Below are 20,571 nucleotides of genomic sequence, written 5' to 3'. Positions count from 1 at the left end.
ACTTGGAAATAATTTATTCAAAATGCTGAATGAAGTATGGCATATATAAAATAAAATAATAAAAAATGTAACTCTAAGCCCCTTAATATTTTTATGACAAACAGGAGAGAACAGTTAAAATGCTGTGCCATTGCTAAGAATTCACAAAGCTTAGATCATTTGATTATATACCATTTACCTATTTTAAAAGTTGAACACATTTATGAGTTAAAGACCAATGTCCCAATAGCAGACCTGTTAATACCTATATCCCATACCCAGAAAGTTTGTAAATTTCGTCCAAAACAGACAAATGGTATTCCTATCTTATAAATCTCTATTATTTTTATATCCCACCTTAACAGTATTCTAATAAGATATGCTTCACTTGAGGCACCATGCAATCAGGCCTCAACCTGATTAAACAGTTCCTTCAAATGGGTTTTGCAAGTGCCAGCCTTAAAATAGCCAAAGAATTCACAGGGACATGAGGTAACAAATTTTGGTCAGTAAATACAGATGGTACACAACAGATTACTCATTTCTCTTAAAATAAAGGCAATTTGCCTTACATCTGAGTTCATAATTCAATTAGTAAAATTACACCATTTCAAATTTTTGATAAGATATAATGCTTTTTTACTACACTGCAGCAAAAATATGTATTAGGAGAAAGCTTCTGTACTCTCAAAAGGAGGCAAAAAAGTCTCCAGGGTTGGGTGATAATGTATCTGCAGCTGATTTTCAAAGTACCATCTCTGCTATATGTATCTGGTGACAGAAACTGAATTATGGAGATTTTCAAAAAAATGTTTGCAGAAAAAAACAACAAAAAATATGGTTCTGCATTCCTATTTATGAGATTAAACTAGAAGTTCAGAAATGACTGTATGAATAGAAAACCATAATTTTACAGCCTGGCACAACTCAGATTCTGTGTAACAATCCAAGGCAAAATAGCTTTTAGGAAACAGGCAGGAGGTTGTGCACAAGCCTTCTGTTCACCGTGGTCCCGGCCACAGGATGGCACTACTGGGTGCATTTTAGTAAATGCAGCACACATTGGCTATTAAATTTTAACTCTCTATTGGCACAACGTCAAGCAAAATAACACAAATCAAAGGCTGTGTATTCCCACCGCTGCCTCCAGAAAACTGCCTTGTCCATGCATTTAGCTGAATAAAGACTATGTGCTTGGAGATTTGGCTGTGCGAATAGCCTATAAAGGCTATCACATCTGATAGGCAAATAATGCCAAACCTTGGAGGTGGAAAGGGCAGAATAATCTTCATGTTGAATGTCCTTATTATGGTGATAAAACCTCTTCCAGAAGTATGTTTCTTCATGTGTCAAGTCTGACTAATACCACATCTTTCTCTCTTAAATAACTTTTTTTTTCTTTTTTTTTTCTTTTTTTTTTCTCCTTTTTTTCTTTGATGCAACTGCTCCCAGCTGCCCTCTAACCCACAAAACCTCTCCATACCACAGGAGACCTTCAGCTTGCTCTGGCACTGTTACTTGCAAAAAGCAATTGTAAAGTGAATGCAAATGTTGGAAAAATGAGTTACTACTTATATTGATCATTAATTTTGAAGTAGTATGTGTTTGTTACCAGTCCTAAAGGCAAGGCATTATCCCCTCTCCTCTGCAAGGCATTATCCCCAATCTCACATTAACTGCTGTTTTCTCTAAAATCCCTGACACTGAAAGCTTGTGATGACAAGAGAATATTCAGTTTAACAGTTCTTTGTAACAATTTCTTCCCTCATGGCCATAGAAAAAATGTTGAGATTACATTCTCAACCTTTAATATTCAGTCATATCACAAAGGTCAGTGAAAAAGAATGAGCACTTATTATACATTCAAAACTGAAGACAAAACCTTTCCTTGGCCCATCTCCTGTTTTTCAGAGTTTGACTCATGGTTATATTTTCTTTTTTAATTTTTTTAATCATTTAGGGTTGGCAAGATTGTAACCAGCAACACAAGGTACAGAATACTAATGAATTAGGAGCTGTGTATTTCCTTGAATATGAAAGATGTAGTATTTTAAATATAAACATATAATTAAGCTGATCCTTTTAATAATAATTTAAATAATTTCTTACGTGATCTGGACTGAATTTGGCCCATAATATTTTCATCAATTAAAAACAGAGAAATACTGAAGCTGAACTTAATGCCTGAATAAACTTCCTGATATCAGAATTGTATTTTGCATCCTCAGAACAGAAGAGACACACAAAAGAGAGATGGCATACACTTCTCTCTTCTTTTCTGAAGAGTTTGGGTCAATCCAGAGGGTTTCTGGGAGCGCTTGATTTATTTTGGGACAAAATCTCCAAATCTACCTCAGCTGTGGAGAATGCGAGACTCATTATGAAGTAGGATGTTCATGTGGCACACTGGACTTAGGCAGAAAACCATCTCATGTCTGAAGTCATAGGGACAGTTCAGACTTCTATCTCATTTAACCTTTTGTTGAGATTGGCAATGGAGGTGCTACTTCCTGCCATTGATCCAGGCTTTCATATTTAAACACCTATTACATTTGAAAGTGAGGATTTATTTGCCTAAAAGTCTTAGGGGATCCAAGTTATAATCAGCCTTGAGATAAGGAGAGAAGTATCCTGGTATCCTGAAGATCCATTTTTTCATATTAAATTCGTTTGAATAGACAATGTCTCATTCAGGCAAACTGTAGAGAACATTTGACTAAAATTTGTCCTTGTGTTCACATAATCTTTCTGCATTTGCTCCCCAGCCATTACTCATATTCTAAGCAGTGTCTTCTCCAAGAACCAGTGCTCCAGTCCCTGGATGAATCATTCAGCAAGGAGAACTCCAGAACCAGGAGGCAATTGCGGCGACTCCCATGTCAGCAATTTGCGGTATCACGTACTAAAACATCACATTTCTCAAGGAAACAGGTGTGAGGAATAGGCCAAGAAAAGGAGAAAAGCTCCAGTTGACACAAACATAACTCAACAACAAGCAACAATAAGACAGGAAACAAAAATGCAGAACGTAGAATGACAGAGAAATGGGATTTAAGTGAAGTAGCACACATCTATATCCTTTCTCCTCTGTGTTTAATGATGTTGTCAGGGCCCCTAGATGGAGTAAGAGTCTCAATGTGTATGGCCACTTATCTGTCATCCTTTATTTTACACATGCAACTCTTAAAGCTATCCTACAAATCTGAGACAAAAAAAAAAAAAAGTTTCAAGGCAAAATGCAGATGAGTGAAATGTGGAAAATTAAAGTTGGGGAAGATCAGCACCTTTAAAAGAGATGCAGTGTGATACTAGCGTCAACTTCATTTGTTAGAAATGGCGTTCAACCTCCTCAAACAATATACACCGAGAGACTGATTCACTTCTTTCCTCATGTCATAGTAATGTCAGTGAGTTCAACAGTCTTACTTTCAATTTACTTTTTGTTGGGAAAGAAGACACCTACATGAACTGAAGTAAGGGCTGAACATACACAGAACTTGCACTAGAATTTGCCCCACTTTGCACAGAGATGTACTAGAGACCCCCGGCAGCTCCACTGCAAGCTCCTCTTGCAGCCAACAACAATATCACAGATATAATTCAGTTTGAATTTGGCCTAGAAATGGCTTAATTCAGCACAAGGAAAACTGTCTCTGTAAAGCTACTGTTCATCATAAACAAGTCAATGCTGGGAAGCTGAATGTTCATTGTGTGGAGTCCCAGAACCATACTGAGAACAACACACACTGAGGACATTATGCTGTACAGTCTCTTCACACTTACAAAACTGGGAAATTATTTTTATGGCCAACATCTTCTGTTCTCACAATTTGTCCTAACATACCAGATATATGCTGTAAGAAATCCTCCACTAAGACTTACAGAAAATGATCCTAGGTACAGCTGGTGGGTAAAAATAAGAGATAACCGTTAAGCTAAAGCCTGCCTTTGAATATTCTGAGGGTTATGAAGTTGACCTACAGCATTAGAGATACACAAACTGACTTTTGATGTGACTCTGGAAACAAATTAACATGGTTTTAGAAGGAAAAAACACTCTTTGGGAATTACAGAAGAAGTAATTTATAGTGAAAATTATGTCAGGCCCTACACTTTGAGTTTTCTTCTTTGGACTGTTTGCTTTGTTCACCCTAAAGAAGCCCATAATTGCTGACAACATTCACCACAGACAGACAGCATGTCTGCTGGCTCCACAGCAGTTTTATTTGTAAGAGTTACTGGAGACAGAGGCTGAAAGGGAATGAAGCAGGGAATGAGGAAGGGCAGAAGACAGATCAGACATTTTGCAGAGGAGGTAACTGTTTAGGCTGGAAGGTGGTACAGACGGTTCAGTTAAGGTGGAGGAAAGCTGCATAGTGCCTAGTCATTCTCCAGAGCTATGTGGTAGCATCCAAACTAGAATAAAGAAAAGAAAAACAGGAAAAGGAAAAGGAAAAGGAAAAGGAAAAGGAAAAGGAAAAGGAAAGGAAAGGAAAGGAAAGGAAAGGAAAGGAAAGGAAAGGAAAGGAAAGGAAAGGAAAGGAAAGGAAAGGAAAGGAAAGGAAAGGAAAGGAAAGGAAAGGAAAGGAAAGGAAAGGGGAAAGGAAAGGAAAGGAAAGGAAAGGAAAGGAAAGGAAAGGAAAGGAAAGGAAAGGAAAGGAAAGGAAAGGAAAGGAAAGGAAAGGAAAGGAAAGGAAAGGAAACACAAACCAAACCACCACCACAACAAAAACCACCTCAACAAAATTCTCAACTCAGCAGACGATATGGAGAAAGACACTTTGAATGCAATGTTACTACACATGGATGAGGCAAAATGCTGCAGCTTATCTTCTCAGGAAAAGTTTTTTGCAAGGGCACCAAAACTGTCCTCTACTCTCTGCAGAAAGCAGGTATGGACAGAGCCCATGTATGACTCCTCAAGAGTTTTCTGCTTTGAGTCCAGAACAGAGGCAGGACTAGCTTGAGATGATGGACTGAAGCTCCCTAGGAATAAAGGACCACGATCACCAAACTCACTGATACCTGCTCCAAGGAAAACTTAGATATTTTTTTTCCCTTTCTCACATAAATATGATGTCATACGGCAAAAGCAAAACAGAACAAAACAAAACAAAAAACAGTGAATGACCAACATGTGACAGGCAGGAAATCACACTGCTTAATGCACTCTGGCGCCTTCCTATCAAAATACCTGAACTAGACAGCCCAGAACAGGACAGTGTAGTGGATTTACATGGCAAGGTTTTGGTGGGGGGGGGCATAGGGATGGCTTCTGCAAGAAGAAGCCAGAAGCTGCCACATGTTAGATATGGGCCCTGCCGCTGGCCAGAGCCAATAAGTGATGTTGCTTGTGTCTCTGTGAGAGCAGATTTAAGAAGGAAAAAAAAACTGCTGGGAAACAGCAGCTGGGAGAGAGGGGTGAGAACCAGCAGCCCCCAAGGTCATTATAGCAGGAGGGCAGGAGGTGCTCCAGGCACACAGCAGAAGTTCCCCTGCGGCATGTGGAGAGGCCCCTGGTGGAGCAGGCTGTCCCCCTGCAGCCCATGGGTCCCACATGGAGCAGATCTCCACACTGCAGCCCGTGGAGGAGCCCCCGCAGGAGCAGGCCCTGGGCCGGAGCTGCAGCCCGTGGAGAGGAGCCCACACAGGAGCAGGGGTCTGGGGGGAGCTGCCGCCCACCCGTGGGGGACCCGTGCTGGAGCAGTTTGCTCCTGGGGGGTGGACCCTGTGGTACGGAGCCATGTGGGAGCAGTTCTTGAAGAGCTGCTGCCTGTGGGCAGCCCCCGCAGGCTCAGTTCGGGAAGGACGGCATCCCGTGGGAGGGACCCCACGTGGAGCAGGGGCAGAGAGTGACCATGAAGGAGCGGCGGACACGAAGCGTTAGGGACTGACCCCAGCCCCCATTCCCTGTTCCCCTGTGCCACTTGGGGAAGGAGGTGGAAGAGGGTGGCTGGGGGGAAGGTGTTTTTGGTTTCTTTCCTTTGTTTCTCACTTCTGTAGCTTGTTAGTAATAGGCAATAAATCTTACTATTTCCCTGCTCTGAGTCTGTTTTGCCCATCATGACAATCGTTGAGCGATCTCTCCGTCCTTATCAGAACCGTCGAGCCCTTTGCATCATATTTTCTCCCCCTTTCCCTTTGTGGAGGGTGAGTGAGAGACCGGCTGTGGTAGAGCTTGGCTGCCCACCTGAGTAAAGCTACCACAGGTTGTGAAAACACAGGAATGAAGCAAAGGCTCAAGTGTAAGACTTTGCCTGAAGAAAGTGTTCTTGCAGCCATGAGGGTAACATGAAGGAGAGAGCAACCAAGAGACCAAGGGCTGAAGAAAAGTCAGAGATAAAACACATGCCACAGGTAGTAAGATGAAACTGAAGAAGGGGGAGTGAAATGATGAAGGGGGAGATTTAGAAATACAGCCTCGGGTTGAAGGGAAAAAAACCAAGAGGGTCACAGAAGAAAAAGCTCTCACATGAAGTGATTCTGTTATCATCACCAAGATATCCTTTTGTTTTCATGAGATTGTATGTTTGCATGTATCTTGCAATTTTCGCAATGTCTAGAAGAGTACTAAGCTAATACCTGTTGTTGTTATTATTATTATTATTATTATCTTTTGTTTTAAGTCATTAAGGACATTGGTCTTCCTAATGAAATACAGAAATAAGATGCACAAGCTTTCTGGTTTTGGGTGACTAACCCAAAGCATGCCAGGTCACAGGTGACTAATCCCTGGTGCCTGGAGCAAATGTTCAGTCATCAGCTGGTGAATTGAGCAGACTGCCCAACCTTAAGCCTGTGTCAGAAGAGCCATCAGAAATAGCACAGTGAATGGCAGTTTTAGCAGAGTTCAGGAAGTCAGTCAGACAAGGTTTTCAGTTAGGATCCGATTACAAAGCTGTCTGCATCAAGCCCTGGCTGAGCCACCTGTGTAGTGGAGGGCAGTCTATCGGTGTACCTGGGACATGGCCTAGTCTACTTGTCTGTCAACTACTGACTCAAAGGATGCCAGTTCAGTTATCTTCCTCTGTAAAGGACAAAATAATATTATCTGACATTTTTTTTGCAACTCAGTTCTTAACAAGAGCTGCTTGGAATAATGGTATGGTTGAAAAGTCAGTCTCTAAGCACATGAGGAGTTGTAAGTTTAAGATACACAGCCTTGTTCGGTTCATTTTTTGTGGTGTTTTTTTTTTTTTTGACATTGAAGTGAATTCCAAATGTCCACTGATAGGTCTTGTATTAATCCTGTACGAGACAGAATTGTGGTGGTAGCCTTTAAAAGCAAACAATCAGGGACATCTGAGAGACCACAAAACCCAGTCCACTTTGTGCCACCACTGAAATAAGGCTGAATTTGTAATAGTAGTCCCTCTATGAACGTGCCAAATACACAGGTTATATGCCTGCTCTCTAACAGGTTTTAAGATCTGTAAAGCATATTAATAGACTTTTACAGTTAAAAGGAGAAGAAAAGAAAATCTGAACCCATTTTCGGGACATTGTTCGGTGAGTGAACACTTACAGACTAAAATCCTTATGAAGGATTTGTCTTCAGGGAATATGCTAAATCAAGCCCTTTTGAACTTTTGATTAAATAATTGATGCATAATGCGGAATGTATAATATATGCATCCTTTTCCCATAGTTGCCTGGAAACCCATATGGAATAGTACTAGCAGTTCCAGGAGCATTTACTCTCTAAGTCGCTAGTAAAGACAAAGGAACAAAAAAGTTTTTAAAATCATTAGCTCATCTTTCTTTCCATTATTCAAGTACTGCAGGATACCAGAATTAGTAACTTACACAATGGTATTGTGGGTCTTGTAATACAGAGTGAGATTTCTTTTTCTTTTCTTTATTTTTTTTTAAAAGCTATATCTTTTGGAGTCATATGAATGACTGTAAGTCTCAGATTCTGATAAAAAACAAAGAAAAAACTAATATTATTATTAAATTAATGGTAATAAGCAGATCATAGAATATCCAAGAGGATCAACAGAGAATAAAAATAAGAAAACAAATTTTTAAAAACATTTATAGAACTTCTACGCAAATCTCCCAGAAGACTATCACTGGCTATCTAGAAGATAGTCTAGACTATCTAGAAAAATACGAAGATACCATGATCAAAAATTCTAGAGGCAGATTGTCTTCACAGGAAATAATGTTTCAAATTGCAGGCAAGCAGACCTTTTACACTTCTCGAATATGCAACATTGCTTGCCATTCAATCTGATTGCTCTGTGACCCAGCCTGAATCTATCTTGTGCTTTACTGCTTCCAGGATGAAATGAAAAACATGATAAAAACCAACAGTGAGAAAAGAGCACTAATCACAGAACCCTACAATGATGAAGGATTAAGTTATTTAACTTAACCAAAAAGAGCACTAATCACAGAACCCTACAATGATGAAGGATTAAGTTATTTAACTTAAACAACTTTATAAATATGATAATTTGGTGCCTCCATTTCTTATGGTCATCCTAAGGAAAAAAAAAAAAAGAGGGACAAGCACAAATTGCACAGGCTATACAGTCCTTGAGAACTAAAAGGCAGGATTACTGGGAATGATGGCCTCTTGCCACAGCAAGGATTTTCATGGGATTCTTGCACACACCATCAAGCATTTCTTGTGGACTCTGGACTCCATTTCACTTTAGCGAAAGTTGATCCTGAGTCAAAGAAAGAATGGCTGTATGGTCTGGTAGTGAGTCATTTCATTTAAGTAAAAAGAAGCTGTTGTGAATGCCTGAATCAATGAACATATAACTATGAAAGATTTGGTGGGTTAAATACCAACAGGCCAGTCCTGAACACTCCTAAATATCTTCTAGGTTTGTTCAAAAAAGTCCCAAAAAGGCAACTTTTTGGATACTTAAGATCAGAGCATATTTTCTCATGATGAAGAGAAAGTTGACACGACATCTGCTATCAACTTCCTAAACCACTGGATAGAACGAAGGTCACAGCACCATTTCCAGAGTGGAATCAAGACTTTCATATCCTTTCCTTTTACTCAAAGTACCAGATAATGTGACTTTGCATTTTGTTGTGAATGGCAGATTGAATGGGTTGTCTTAAGACAGTTTAAGCATCAGCCCAGTACAGAAAACAAACCAAACCAAAACCTACCAGTAATTTTATTTCAGTTTAATAAAATCATTTTTTAAAAAAGTGATTGCCATCCTGAGGAGGGCCTGTAGCTCATACAGGTTGATCTCATCATTTTATACTAAAATTGCCAGTTTCTAGGACAAACCAGTTTCAGCAGCTTGCTGTAGCATTACAGGAAGTATAAGAGCACAGAAGGAAAAAAGCTCTAAGTATCTAAAAATAGTGTGTTTACAATAACTGTCATTCATTTTCAGTGGGAAATTATTATATTTCAGGAGGGTGAGAAATTATTCTAACTTAAAACAAGTGTAAAAAGGCAGATCAGATCAGAGAGGCACCCAAGAGCACGTATGGAGATTAAGCTGACATGCCTACATGCCTGGCTGTGACTACTTAAGCCCAGAGGAGGTAGGAGGAAGGGCAGGGTGGAGGTGGAGGAGGCTGCTCTGGACATTCACAAGGTCTCCATCACAGTGGTGGCAGCTCCGCTTCCTGTGCGCAAACAGCTGTATTGTGACTCGGATAAGACAAAACAAAACAAAACAAAAAAATCACTCATGCAGAAAGATATTGAAGGGAGAAACAAAGACACTGAAACCCTAAGGTGTTGGGATTAAACTGTCAGAGAAAGAAGCTTCCTTTTTGTTTGCATTAATTAAGCCCTATGTTACAATCATCATCATGGCTTTAGATTCAAGCTTTCAACTGCCAATGATTTATTCTGATCTAGGGAAAGCAGCAAAATCTGCTTTTTGCAGCCAGAGTCATAGAATAATCTCACAACATGTTCAGAAAAGTTCATTAAGGACAGCAGTAGTTTTCCAGCTGTACAGCTCTGTATTAGTGAGTGATGTTTAATTGTATAATGGCTTTGATTATGATATGCTGTTATGTTCCACGCCTGCTGCCACCATAGCCCAGGGGGAATTTGCATGTGAACATGATATTTCATCTCAGATTGTTTTTCTGTATAAACAAATGGGTTTTAATAAATTCACTGGAAATCAAATATTAAAATAAACCAACAGAACAATGATGACTGGGGATTACTACAGATCATACTTTTTCGTGTTTCCTGAATACGTGAATGTTGAAAGATGCATGCAGCTGCTGCCATTGGTCACTCACACCTTCTTTTAGGAAAGCCTTGTTACTCTTCTGTGTCTGAATGCTATGGATAGAGAGCTGTAAGTTAAGATGGCATCTTCCTTGCATGGTGAGAATGTACATTGGATGTTTCAAAACCTATTTCAACATACAGGAGGTCAAGCAAAGTACAACACCCGAATGTTTGACTTTGAGCAACGTTGGGTTTGTAGGGTTTTCAAGTTCTGTGACTGTTGCAGACCTCATAGTGCTCATCTGTAGTTTTTCCATCTCCCCCCTTGACAGTGGGCACTATTTAGGTTCTCCTTTAAAGCACACTGGGAAATCTAGGTGATGAAGTAGTCAGCTAGCTGCACTTTGTACATTTTGCACAGTACAGGCTGCAATAAACATGTAGCACTTTTGATCAGGTTTCTGCACCTGCTTCCTGTCTGTTTTGATTATCCCAGATAATGAAATTTAACCTCAGATGATTAGGGTGCTGTTATTTCTGAGACTACATTCAACACAAAGACCCAGTGGAGCAGCCATGGTCAGCTCACATGCTCCCGCTTTACATTCTTAGATCTAAAGATGATGCAACCACCAGTAGGGTTTTTTTTGAGGTCCGTCTCTCCATGACCATTGGAATTCATCTGAAATTATTCATGCCCTGGTCTCAAGATCTTCTCAAGATTTTTCTTTTTAGCATCAAATATTCTTTGATTTTTTTCTTTCTTTTTTTTTTTTTTTTTACAGAAGAGGTATCTACATCTTGTGCTAGTCTTTATGATTAAGAGAAGACTACTGCTATTGCAATAGCTCTATTTCTACAGGAGTTGTGCAAACTAATAAGCAAGTAGCACGTAATAATCTCTTTCTGTACCCCACATATCCTCAAAGGTACCTACACTACCAACAGAGTTTGTCTGCTTATTACTTCTATGCTTGGAAATTGTAATCAGAAATAGGGAAGCATTAAGTGAGCTTATATTCATGCTGCACTAGTAAAGTTTCCCAGGTTTTGGAATTCCTGCATGTAGAATTTGGGATGTCATAGATTGCATTCCACATTTGGGCACTAGCAGATTCAGAGGTGTGCCACCAATGACTTGTAAATGTTATTGTTATTCATTGGCAGCATCAACGTAGGAAAAGGAGAATGCTTAAATCTGAAGGAAGCTTTCTTTAAAAGATAGCATTGCATTTTTTTTTTCAAACTTATGTACATATTTTCTGACTCCTTATGAAGAATTTCTTGCTTCTCTGAAGAATTAAGTTGGACTGATTTCAATTCCATCCTGTTTTACAAAGAACTGCAATGACTAGTATTGTTTTTTCTCACTCTGCTGATTTTATTTAAACTGGCTGTTGGTTTAAATGCTCAGAAAGATTTCTATAAAAGAAACACTTTTCACATGCACAGTAGTTTTCCTAAAGTTTTATAGAATTATCACAAAGACATATATTTGCAGTTTTGAAGAATGTTTGCTATATATCTTTAGTTATCTTCCTATTGTGAAAATGAAATAATTCAATAGTGCAATTAAGTTGATCAACAAGTGTTAGTATTCAGAGCACAACGTGTGCAGTGGCATTCTGGTAAATGGTGGTAAATTGTCACCTCCCCTATAATTTTGGCCACATAGTCTAACTAGTTTAAGGAGAGATACTGCAAGAGAGAACAGCCCTTAGACTGTCAGCGCATCTTCGCCCATTACACAGTGCTTACTTCACCAGAAAAAATCCACTCTTCAGATGAAGGTTTCAGCAAAACACTCTTTTGTAGTGAGAAAAGAATTCACAAAGGGAGGCAAGGAGATGTGCCTGTGTCTGTCTGCATTGAAGACAGCAGAAACAAACATTGCATTGTTCGCGATAAGTGTAGCTGCCTGATATCCCAGGACCGTCACACACTGTTCTATGCTAATGGGCACCTTTGGGTAAAAAAGCTGGTGTTAATAAAACCCCTGCTCTGCTTTTCTTGGAAGAGCCACTTCTGGCACTCAAAGCAGCTCTTTGCTTCCATCCTCATACACCTCCAGCCTGCAGCCAAGAGCAGCTCCTGCAATTTATTAAATTAGTTCTTTTAAAGAACCCCTTAAATACATTTTTTCCGAGCAATTTTTTTCCCAGTGAGCCCAGGCTGGTATGAGTGAGTGAAAAGCTGGTCGAGGCAGGGCAGGAGAGCACAGCTGAAAGCTGTGAAAGGCTTGAGTGACAGGAGGTGCTATCCACGGGGAGTGGAGTGGGACTGCCTTTGAGCTTTTTCTTTTTATATCCTCCCCTAAATGAAACATCTCACATGCAGCAGAAGGGTTTTTTTCCCGATGTCACTTTTTTTTTTTCTCTTGAACATATTATTGGGTGCTGCTTAATGACAATTTCTGCAGGAAATAAAAAAGAGTCACTGACATGAGCAGGAGGTCTGATATTAACCATTTCAGGGCAGCTCTTGGCTCAGTGGCTCTCTGCTTAGAAGCTCTGCATTGGACAGCCATTGCTTGAAATCACATCAGGTAAATGAATGACGTCTCTTCCTACTAGTAAAAGTAACCCATCTGGAAGAACAGCAGTCAGACAGAAGCAATGCGAAGAAAACTGTACTTCATGGTGAAAAGATGTGTGCAACTCATCCCATTCCAGAACAATGGAAATTATTCTCCTAGCTCATCAGTGGTAACCAGAAGGCAAGCAGTGTCCATGAGGGACTTGGCACAAACTGGCAAACTGAAGGGCATGTGCATTTGTTCAGTATATGATGAACAGAAGGAAAAGTTCCACATAAGCAGATCCCACTTGATAAACATGAGGAACAAAGTTAAGATTAACAACCAATATTTTTAATTAGCCAGCAACTCCCAACAATGAGGCTATTGCACCTTTACGTTTTTTTTTTCATTTGCTCCATTAACAGTTATCAAAGTAATTAGTGCTACAACTTTGCTATCAGTATTAACTTCATTAGATATCTCTGTCACTTCAAGTTATTGAACTATAACCATGAAAATGAAGTGGAAATTTCATCCACTTAAGCATAAAATATAAAAAAATAAGATTAACAACTGAACGCAGCATAAATGTGTCTTTTGATACATTTCCTTCTGAATGGCAGAAGACAGCTGCTGGGCAGGTACTAAAACCCTCCTAAATTTTATGTCTGGCAGCCTGCTTATAATGTGATACCAATCTTACTTCAGCTAAACACAAATTAAAAATATTAGAAGTGTGCTGGAGAGGTGACTGAAAGACCAACTCTGTAGCTAATTATCTAATAAATACTCTCCAAAGTCTTTCACCACAGCTTGGCCACTCTAGTATGTTTGGATAGCATAAATTAAATATTTCTGTAACACAGATGGATGTAGCCTCAGAACTAGGAACTCTGTCCCAGGCGGGTAATCCCTATCTACACTGAGCATTTCTTAATGTATTTACCACTGCACATAACACAAAGTGTAGCCAAGTTATCACTCTAGTTTAAACGTGAAAACTAAAAAACTTGTTTTCTCTGCATTAGTCCTCTCCCTCCTGTTACTGCTGACAAGAGTTCCCATGGGTAGGATTTTTTTTTAATTAAACTTAGTGTGGAAAGGTCCAGTAAAGCACATAAACCCAAACCCACCATTCTACGTAACTGCACAATATTTCAGATGGAGAACAAATTATACAATCCATTACAGATTTTATATGCATTTTTCCATTAAAGTTTATAGCTTTTCTCATGAATGTGTTCATAGAAGTTGAAGCTGTAAAGGAAGACAGACAGAATCTCAGAAGAAATGCTAAAAAGATCACTAATTAAGTGGGAAACTTCTCAGGAATGAAGCCTAGAAGGTGGAAGAACGACATGCAGGGATTACAAGCAGATTCCTCCTCTTGGAAGGGATCTCTCCAGCTGACCTGGAAAAAAGGGGCCGACTAATGTTGCACAGACTTTGGCTACACGCCAAATAGACTAGAATCACCATTTCTCCTTCACAGAGTTGCTATAAAAACACTTAATTTGCAGGATAGCTGGAACTCCCAAATATGATTTACAAGAAAATTGGAGAATGTAGTCAGCATACATATTAATTAAAGCTGTGGCCTGCGTGAAGACCCACACTTCTGTGACAGAATCATGGGCATATGTGTGACAAGATCCTTACATAAATAAGTCAGTATTTAAAATCTGCCCAGGTACTCTGGCTAATGGCTTTTTTTGCCATGCCAGATCTAACAGTTCTTTTCTGTGATGGATCTGAGGGACAGACTGTGGAGTGCGACGGACAGCTAATTGCAATAGTATATGAAGGAAGTGCTGACATACTTACAATTGCATTTCTTCTGAACAAATCTGAGCTTACAGGCTGTTCGGTAGGTGGACAAACGAATGCGATCCAGATCTTGAGCCCCTAGTGGAAGAGAATAACAGCAAAATTTGTATGGAATATAACCTATGTGTATCTTTGATAACAGGGAAGCCAGAGAACAAAGAGGACACAGGAGCCGACTCTATAATTATTTTCAAGGTTATCTCCTTTGCAGGGAGATCAGTGAGGGGAGGGCAGAAAGATAGGGAAAAGTAGGAGCTACAGTGTTAAAAGACTTTTATGAAGGAAGGCAAGGAATAGTCAGCCCACTGTGTCTGTCACTTTGAAGAACAATCTGGTCAAGCTGCAGGCTAAAAGACACACTGGCCAGGCTCCAACGGAAGGGAAAACCTCCATCTAATTTTAATATTTAACAACAAAGCTCATAACAAATATCTTTGGCAGACATGCTGGATCAGAACAAGGTATTGCCAGCAAACCAATAGAAACAATATCATGCCATAACTAAAGGGCTAATAGTGATCTGCAGAAGGGGGCAAAAATGCTGCAAGGAGCGTGGGGCATCCTCCGTTTCACAGAGGTATGTTCTCTGCAACGGAGATCTCCGAGTCAGCTCCCTGGCTCACACACAGCTTGGCCCTGGCCTCTGCAGCTTAAAGATCTGGCAGCATTTCCAGAGCAGCTGTCCGGGAGCAGCTGTCCGGGTAGGAGCTGACTGGTAGCTACTCCATGTGAAAGAGCAGCAGAAAGGGATCGGGATGGGGGGCAGAATCTGGCACGGTGTCTTCAGGCATACTGCTGGTGTGTATCATTCGCTACGCTTTCCAGAAGTCTCAAAAAGTTGATGAGTAGGTTGTTATTTAAATGTTTCTCCTTCTTGGCTGGTATGTCTTACACAAGAAGTGTTGCTGCATAGCTACAATATGGCCTATGAGATGCGAGACTGCTTATTAATTGTGCCACACATTTCATGGAATGATGCACAATTGAGCTTTTGCATATTTGTTTTCTCATTGTGGTTGGCCCTAGAATAAAAGAGTAAAAACCGTTCTGTTCAGTTGAGCAGCCTCCTCTGTGGGAACGGTACCAACCTACAAAAACAGGGCTTCTCAAGGAACTGTCCAAATGAAACACATCCATACAAGTGAAATATGGCCCTATTCTGCTTTCACCCATTTCCCAAAGGCTTTCTTTAAAATTCCTCTTCATGTTATTGGACTGGCCACTCAGCTTCACTGCTGCACGTATGGCCATGTCAGCATCGTTCACCCACACTTTCTTAAACAATCTGGCACCCTTTGGACCCGAATATTTCAAATGTGCTCTACCCCGTGAGATGAAAACGAGAGTGATACTCTTCCCTCTCCCCAGACTCTGCTCTTTTCCTGACCGCATTGTCCCACACCATCTTCCCGGGGCTCTCAGCTACTCCCTTCTGCCAGCTGGTTGTCTTAACACCATCTGTTCCTGGAAGAAGCTATCTTTAACTACTTCACATCAGGTCTGCAAAGCCTTATTTTTTTTTAACATAGTCTTATTGCTAAATTACAGTTTTTCTCTTCTGCATTAGTACCCCATTGACAGCTTTTGGAAAACTCCTTTATTGGTGAAGGAGAGTTGATAACACTTGCAACAACAAGTCTTTCCTTTTTCAGTAGGACCAATGAGTAATACAAACTTAACTTTTTTCCCTCTTAACTTTAGTGAAAGACACTAATAAAAGCTCCCAAAGCTCCTTTATAAAACTTCAGCATTCTAATAAGATGAACAGGTTCAAAGCAAAGTGAGACTGGCTCATTATACTTTCTAGGTTGTAGTATCAATTCCAAATACACAAAACTGTAGGCAGTAATGTTGCTTTTTTTCCCCTACTATTTGCACACGCTGAATTGTGTTACTTTGGGAGGAGGTGTTTCTGTTGATAAAACTGTGGAACATACTACTTAATTTTATCACGATTCACATTTTACCACAGTCTGAGATCCATTTGTCAAATAACTTCTGTAGAAACATGACTTCATTTTACATGGAGAGTGCTGAAAATATGTGGAAAGATGTGTGGGACTGAGCATGGCAAATGAGACTGGGAATTTGTAACTTGCCTACAGGATTGCCAGTGGCCTCTCATTCTCTTTGCCCACTGGCATTGTTTCACTGTTTCTTTTGAATATTCTCATCTAGGTAATACTGTCGGCAGTTCTCAAAAATAATAAAAGGATACATTGCAACCCTTGGCTGCTGTCTTCATGCTTGGTAATATGTGCTGGCAGCACTACCATAACGTACATTTTGATTTTTTTTCATCAGAGCAGTCTGGATATATGAGCATGTCAGGTACGACTAAGGGTAGCCTACTGATTTGACATCCAGTGGTGCACCTTGAGAGATAAGATTCAATCTAAACTTAAACTCTACAGAATATGATATTGGTTATGATACTAATTCACAAAAGGTTTGTAATTGGGAACTAGAAAGATGCTTCTTCTGAAGAAAAGGAAAGAAAAAAGTCAAACTAAATGTCTCTAATTACAGAGGAAATCATACACTGCCTCAAATCTGAAGTGAGAGTCCAATCCATGAACTCTTTGTTCAGAACAAGCTTCCTACAAAGGCATGCACAATCAGATTTTTTTGCTGTCTGGTGCCATCTGGAACATGATCCACTTTCTAAAAACATAATGGGGTTTTAATCACAGACTTGCAGATATTACCACAAGAACCTAAACCACTGGCAAACTCCTCTACATCATTTATTTTTTTCATCTAACATGGGCAGGTTTGGAGTTAAACTTTCTACCAGAAACTTATGTTTCTTCACAACATTAGGAAACTTTGCATGACCCAGAGTATGTAGGGTATGTTGAGTGCCTGATTTTTGATCAGCATGGACTTTGTGGGCTTGCGCACAGCTGAGGGGACCTGAATTCAATGACAATAGGATGAGTTTCTGTTTCAGTGCAACACACCCTTTATACCCACAGTATCTCAACATGCAAAACTGAGCATTTTATGAATGTGAACGTTTCTTTGCCTAAAACATATTTAGTTTATTACACACAAAAGAAACGTATTTTCCCCTCTGTCTTTTTACCTGGTTGGAACCTGGTTCTCTGTGTGCATGTATAGCAGTAGTAGGAACAAAGGCAGGCAAATAGGAAAGGCAGGCGTACATGAGATAAACCAGACACAAGTAAATATGTCAAAATACTAAAATGTGAAAGAAAAATAACTATTTGTGTAGGCTATGGGAAAATAATCCCTCCTCATTCTCCAACTACTCATTGTCAATTTTCCCAGCACTGCCTTAATTCCCTCAAAACAAACCAGAACAACAAAGCAGCCTTCAACCCTGTGGGAGCAAACCATAAACCCCCACTGAAAATTCTTAAGGAATTATCTCCTGGTTTAGGAGTTCAGAAGCATTTCAAACAAACTGAAGTTAGTGGTATTTTTGCCATTGACTTGAGCTGATACAAGCTCAAGTCCTCCATATAATTGTAATTAAAAGTATACTATGTTATGGTAAAGGAGAAATGCATCATCCTTTTTTTTTTTTTCCTTCTAGCTAAAAAATATTCCTTCCTTCCACTGGTCTAAGATGTTGTACCAAAGGGACAAGAGGAATACCCATCTGAGTTACAACAGAAACCCTTGTGTGGTATTGAAAGAAGTACAGAGCACAACAAAGCTAGTGGACATCATGGAATGGGCCAAGACCATTCTCAACAGGCTAGCTGAATGAGAAGTCCTTATTTCGGAGAGCTCGTGATCACAGATGCAGGCCATTTGGTGTCCCTGGGAACCGAACAGTCCCTGCCACATTTGATTCACCAGCACAGACCTGGCCTTTCAGTGTGCACGGTTGCTCTGGTCCCATTAATTCCCTGTTCCATTACGGCCTTGTTACTTTTGAGTTCAGAGAACTGAAGTCTTGATAAATGGAACAGAATGGGCAACCAGCTCCTAGTGATAACCAGGTGAAATATTTTGAAAAATAAATATTCATAAAAATCAAAGTATCACTTTTTCTGTCATTTTTACTATATTGCGTGGGACAAATAATAGGAAGCTTACTAATTATGGATAAAACATTGGTAAATCTAGTAAAAAGGTGACGGTCTCAAACTTCATACATAATACAACTTCCCTGAAAATGGTGGTTTGTTTCTAAGAGAAATAAGAGACAACTTCCAAAGAATAGCAGGATTGTTAGTATAGCACACTGATGACACACTGTTCTGCGGGGACCAAAAAAGCTTCACTAGAAAATATAAAAAATGCACTGAAGTGGGCTATGTTCTATATGAGACCCTTCACTGGGCCTGGCTGGGATGGAGCTTTCTTTACAGCAGCCTGCGTGGCGCTATCTTTTTGATTTGTGGTTAAAACAGTGTTGATAATACACCAATGTTTTAGCTATCGCTGAGCAGTGCTTGAAGACCGTCAAGGTTCTCTTTTTCCCACTCTGCCCCAACAGTGAGTAGGCTTCGGGTGGGCAAGAGGCTGAGAGGGGACACACCAACGACAGCTGACCTGAACTGGCTAAAGGGGTAGTAGTCCATATCATACAGGGCCATGCTCAGCAATAAAAGCCAGAGGTAGAAGAAGAGGACGGGGAGTTTTGTCTTCCAAGACAGACATTGCTTGAAGACTGCCTGATTATTGGTCTGGTTTTGGGAGATGGTGAGTGACTGCCTTTGCATCACTTTTTTATATATATGTGTATATATTTTTTTTCCCTATTTCCTCCACTTATTTAACTGTCTTCATCTAAACCCACAAGTTTTTTTGCTTTTGCTCTTCCTGTTCAGGAATGTGAGGCGAGTGAGCAAGTGCCTGGGTGGGTGCTTAACAGCTGGCTGGGGTCAACCCACAACACACACCCCAAATATAGTGTTTTGGAGACCTTCTTTCCCTCTTCATTGCTACCTGCGTATTTCAGCATATTTGTCTCAAGAAGCCATTGATTAAAATAATTCAATATGGTGTAGAAAAATATATAAGCTGGTGTAGAAAATCCCTTTCCCCTGCTATTTGGTCAAATCAGCCCATTTTCCTGTAGTTTTGGTCTCACAATATTAAATTTTCTGTGAAACAAATGTATCAGTTACTTGAGATGGAAAGCTTACATGAATTTTACTGACATTGCATTGCAACTGGCATGGTCTACCACAGTGAAATTTCTAGGAAGTACTTACGCATTTCTGCAAACAGCTGCCTTCTTTCTGCCATGGTATTTCCTCTTTTCCCGCAATCTTCAATCATTCTGGAAGACAAAATCATGTGAAAATATTGAGCATTATTCCCAGGCTGAACATACATATTTAAGCATCTAGAATTGATCCCGGTGAACCTTTGAGGTTGACTGGTGCTCCAAACGTACCCAGTGCCTTTTGCCAGCCTCTCCGTGGCATCGTTTGGGGGGAAGCTGGTCCCAAAATTGTCCTCCATTCCCTAGACTCTGCTTTGAAGCATTTGTTTTCCCTCTCTCTCTCTCCCAAAGGCAATGTTTCGTTTTTCCGCTTGATGTAACTGACTGACTTACATAACACAAGCTCTGAAATTCAATTTAGGTTTTCTTAAATAAGGAATCTTCAGTTTAAGTTATATAAGAGTGAAGACATCATAAAATATTCAGATATTATTTTATAGTTTAGAAAATGCCTTTCTTGCCAGTTCTGGGTGGAAGAAACAGAAACAAAAAATAACACAACAGCAACTAAATCCATATAACACCTCTATTTACTCAAGCAACTACACTCCGAATATTCATTCAAATTCAAGACAGTATGGTTCTGATTAAATGAGTCCCAGTAAAAGGCTCAGAAGTAAGGATATTTTTTCCTTCAGTTCTCAGATATCCAAGTCTTCAGAATATTACTAAGAGCGCTACTGCTGGAGAGAGAATAAACAACAGCTTCCTTCACAGCCAGCATTCAAACTGGAAAAGACTAAAGCCTCCAGAATAAAGACAAACGCCTTTAGCAGCACTCAAAAAATGAAACCAGTGTCAGCTTCACCACTTCCTATGGATAATTACTCTAGCAAACCAAAATCTTTCCCTCCCTGC

The 20,571-nt window shown here is 39.9% G+C and overlaps 1 protein-coding gene across 9 annotated transcripts in view; it reads right to left on the bottom strand.

The window, feature by feature from the left end:
* Positions 1-20,571, bottom strand: part of DTNA (dystrobrevin alpha) — a 221,516-nt gene that overhangs the window by 79,996 nt on the left and 120,949 nt on the right. For all 9 annotated transcript variants that reach the window (XM_035553143.2, XM_035553137.1, XM_035553139.2 and 6 more), the window contains 2 exons: positions 19,700-19,767; positions 14,502-14,582 (listed from right to left, as the gene is read on the bottom strand). In XM_035553143.2, coding sequence (XP_035409036.1) covers positions 14,502-14,582; positions 19,700-19,766 — 148 coding nt within the window. In that variant the 5' untranslated portion in view covers position 19,767. The remainder of the gene's footprint in view (positions 1-14,501; positions 14,583-19,699; positions 19,768-20,571) is intronic.

This window comes from Cygnus atratus, chromosome 2 (assembly GCF_013377495.2).
Source record: "Cygnus atratus isolate AKBS03 ecotype Queensland, Australia chromosome 2, CAtr_DNAZoo_HiC_assembly, whole genome shotgun sequence".
NCBI lineage: Eukaryota > Metazoa > Chordata > Aves > Anseriformes > Anatidae > Cygnus > Cygnus atratus.
This window is presented reverse-complemented; position numbering and strand designations above follow the sequence as displayed.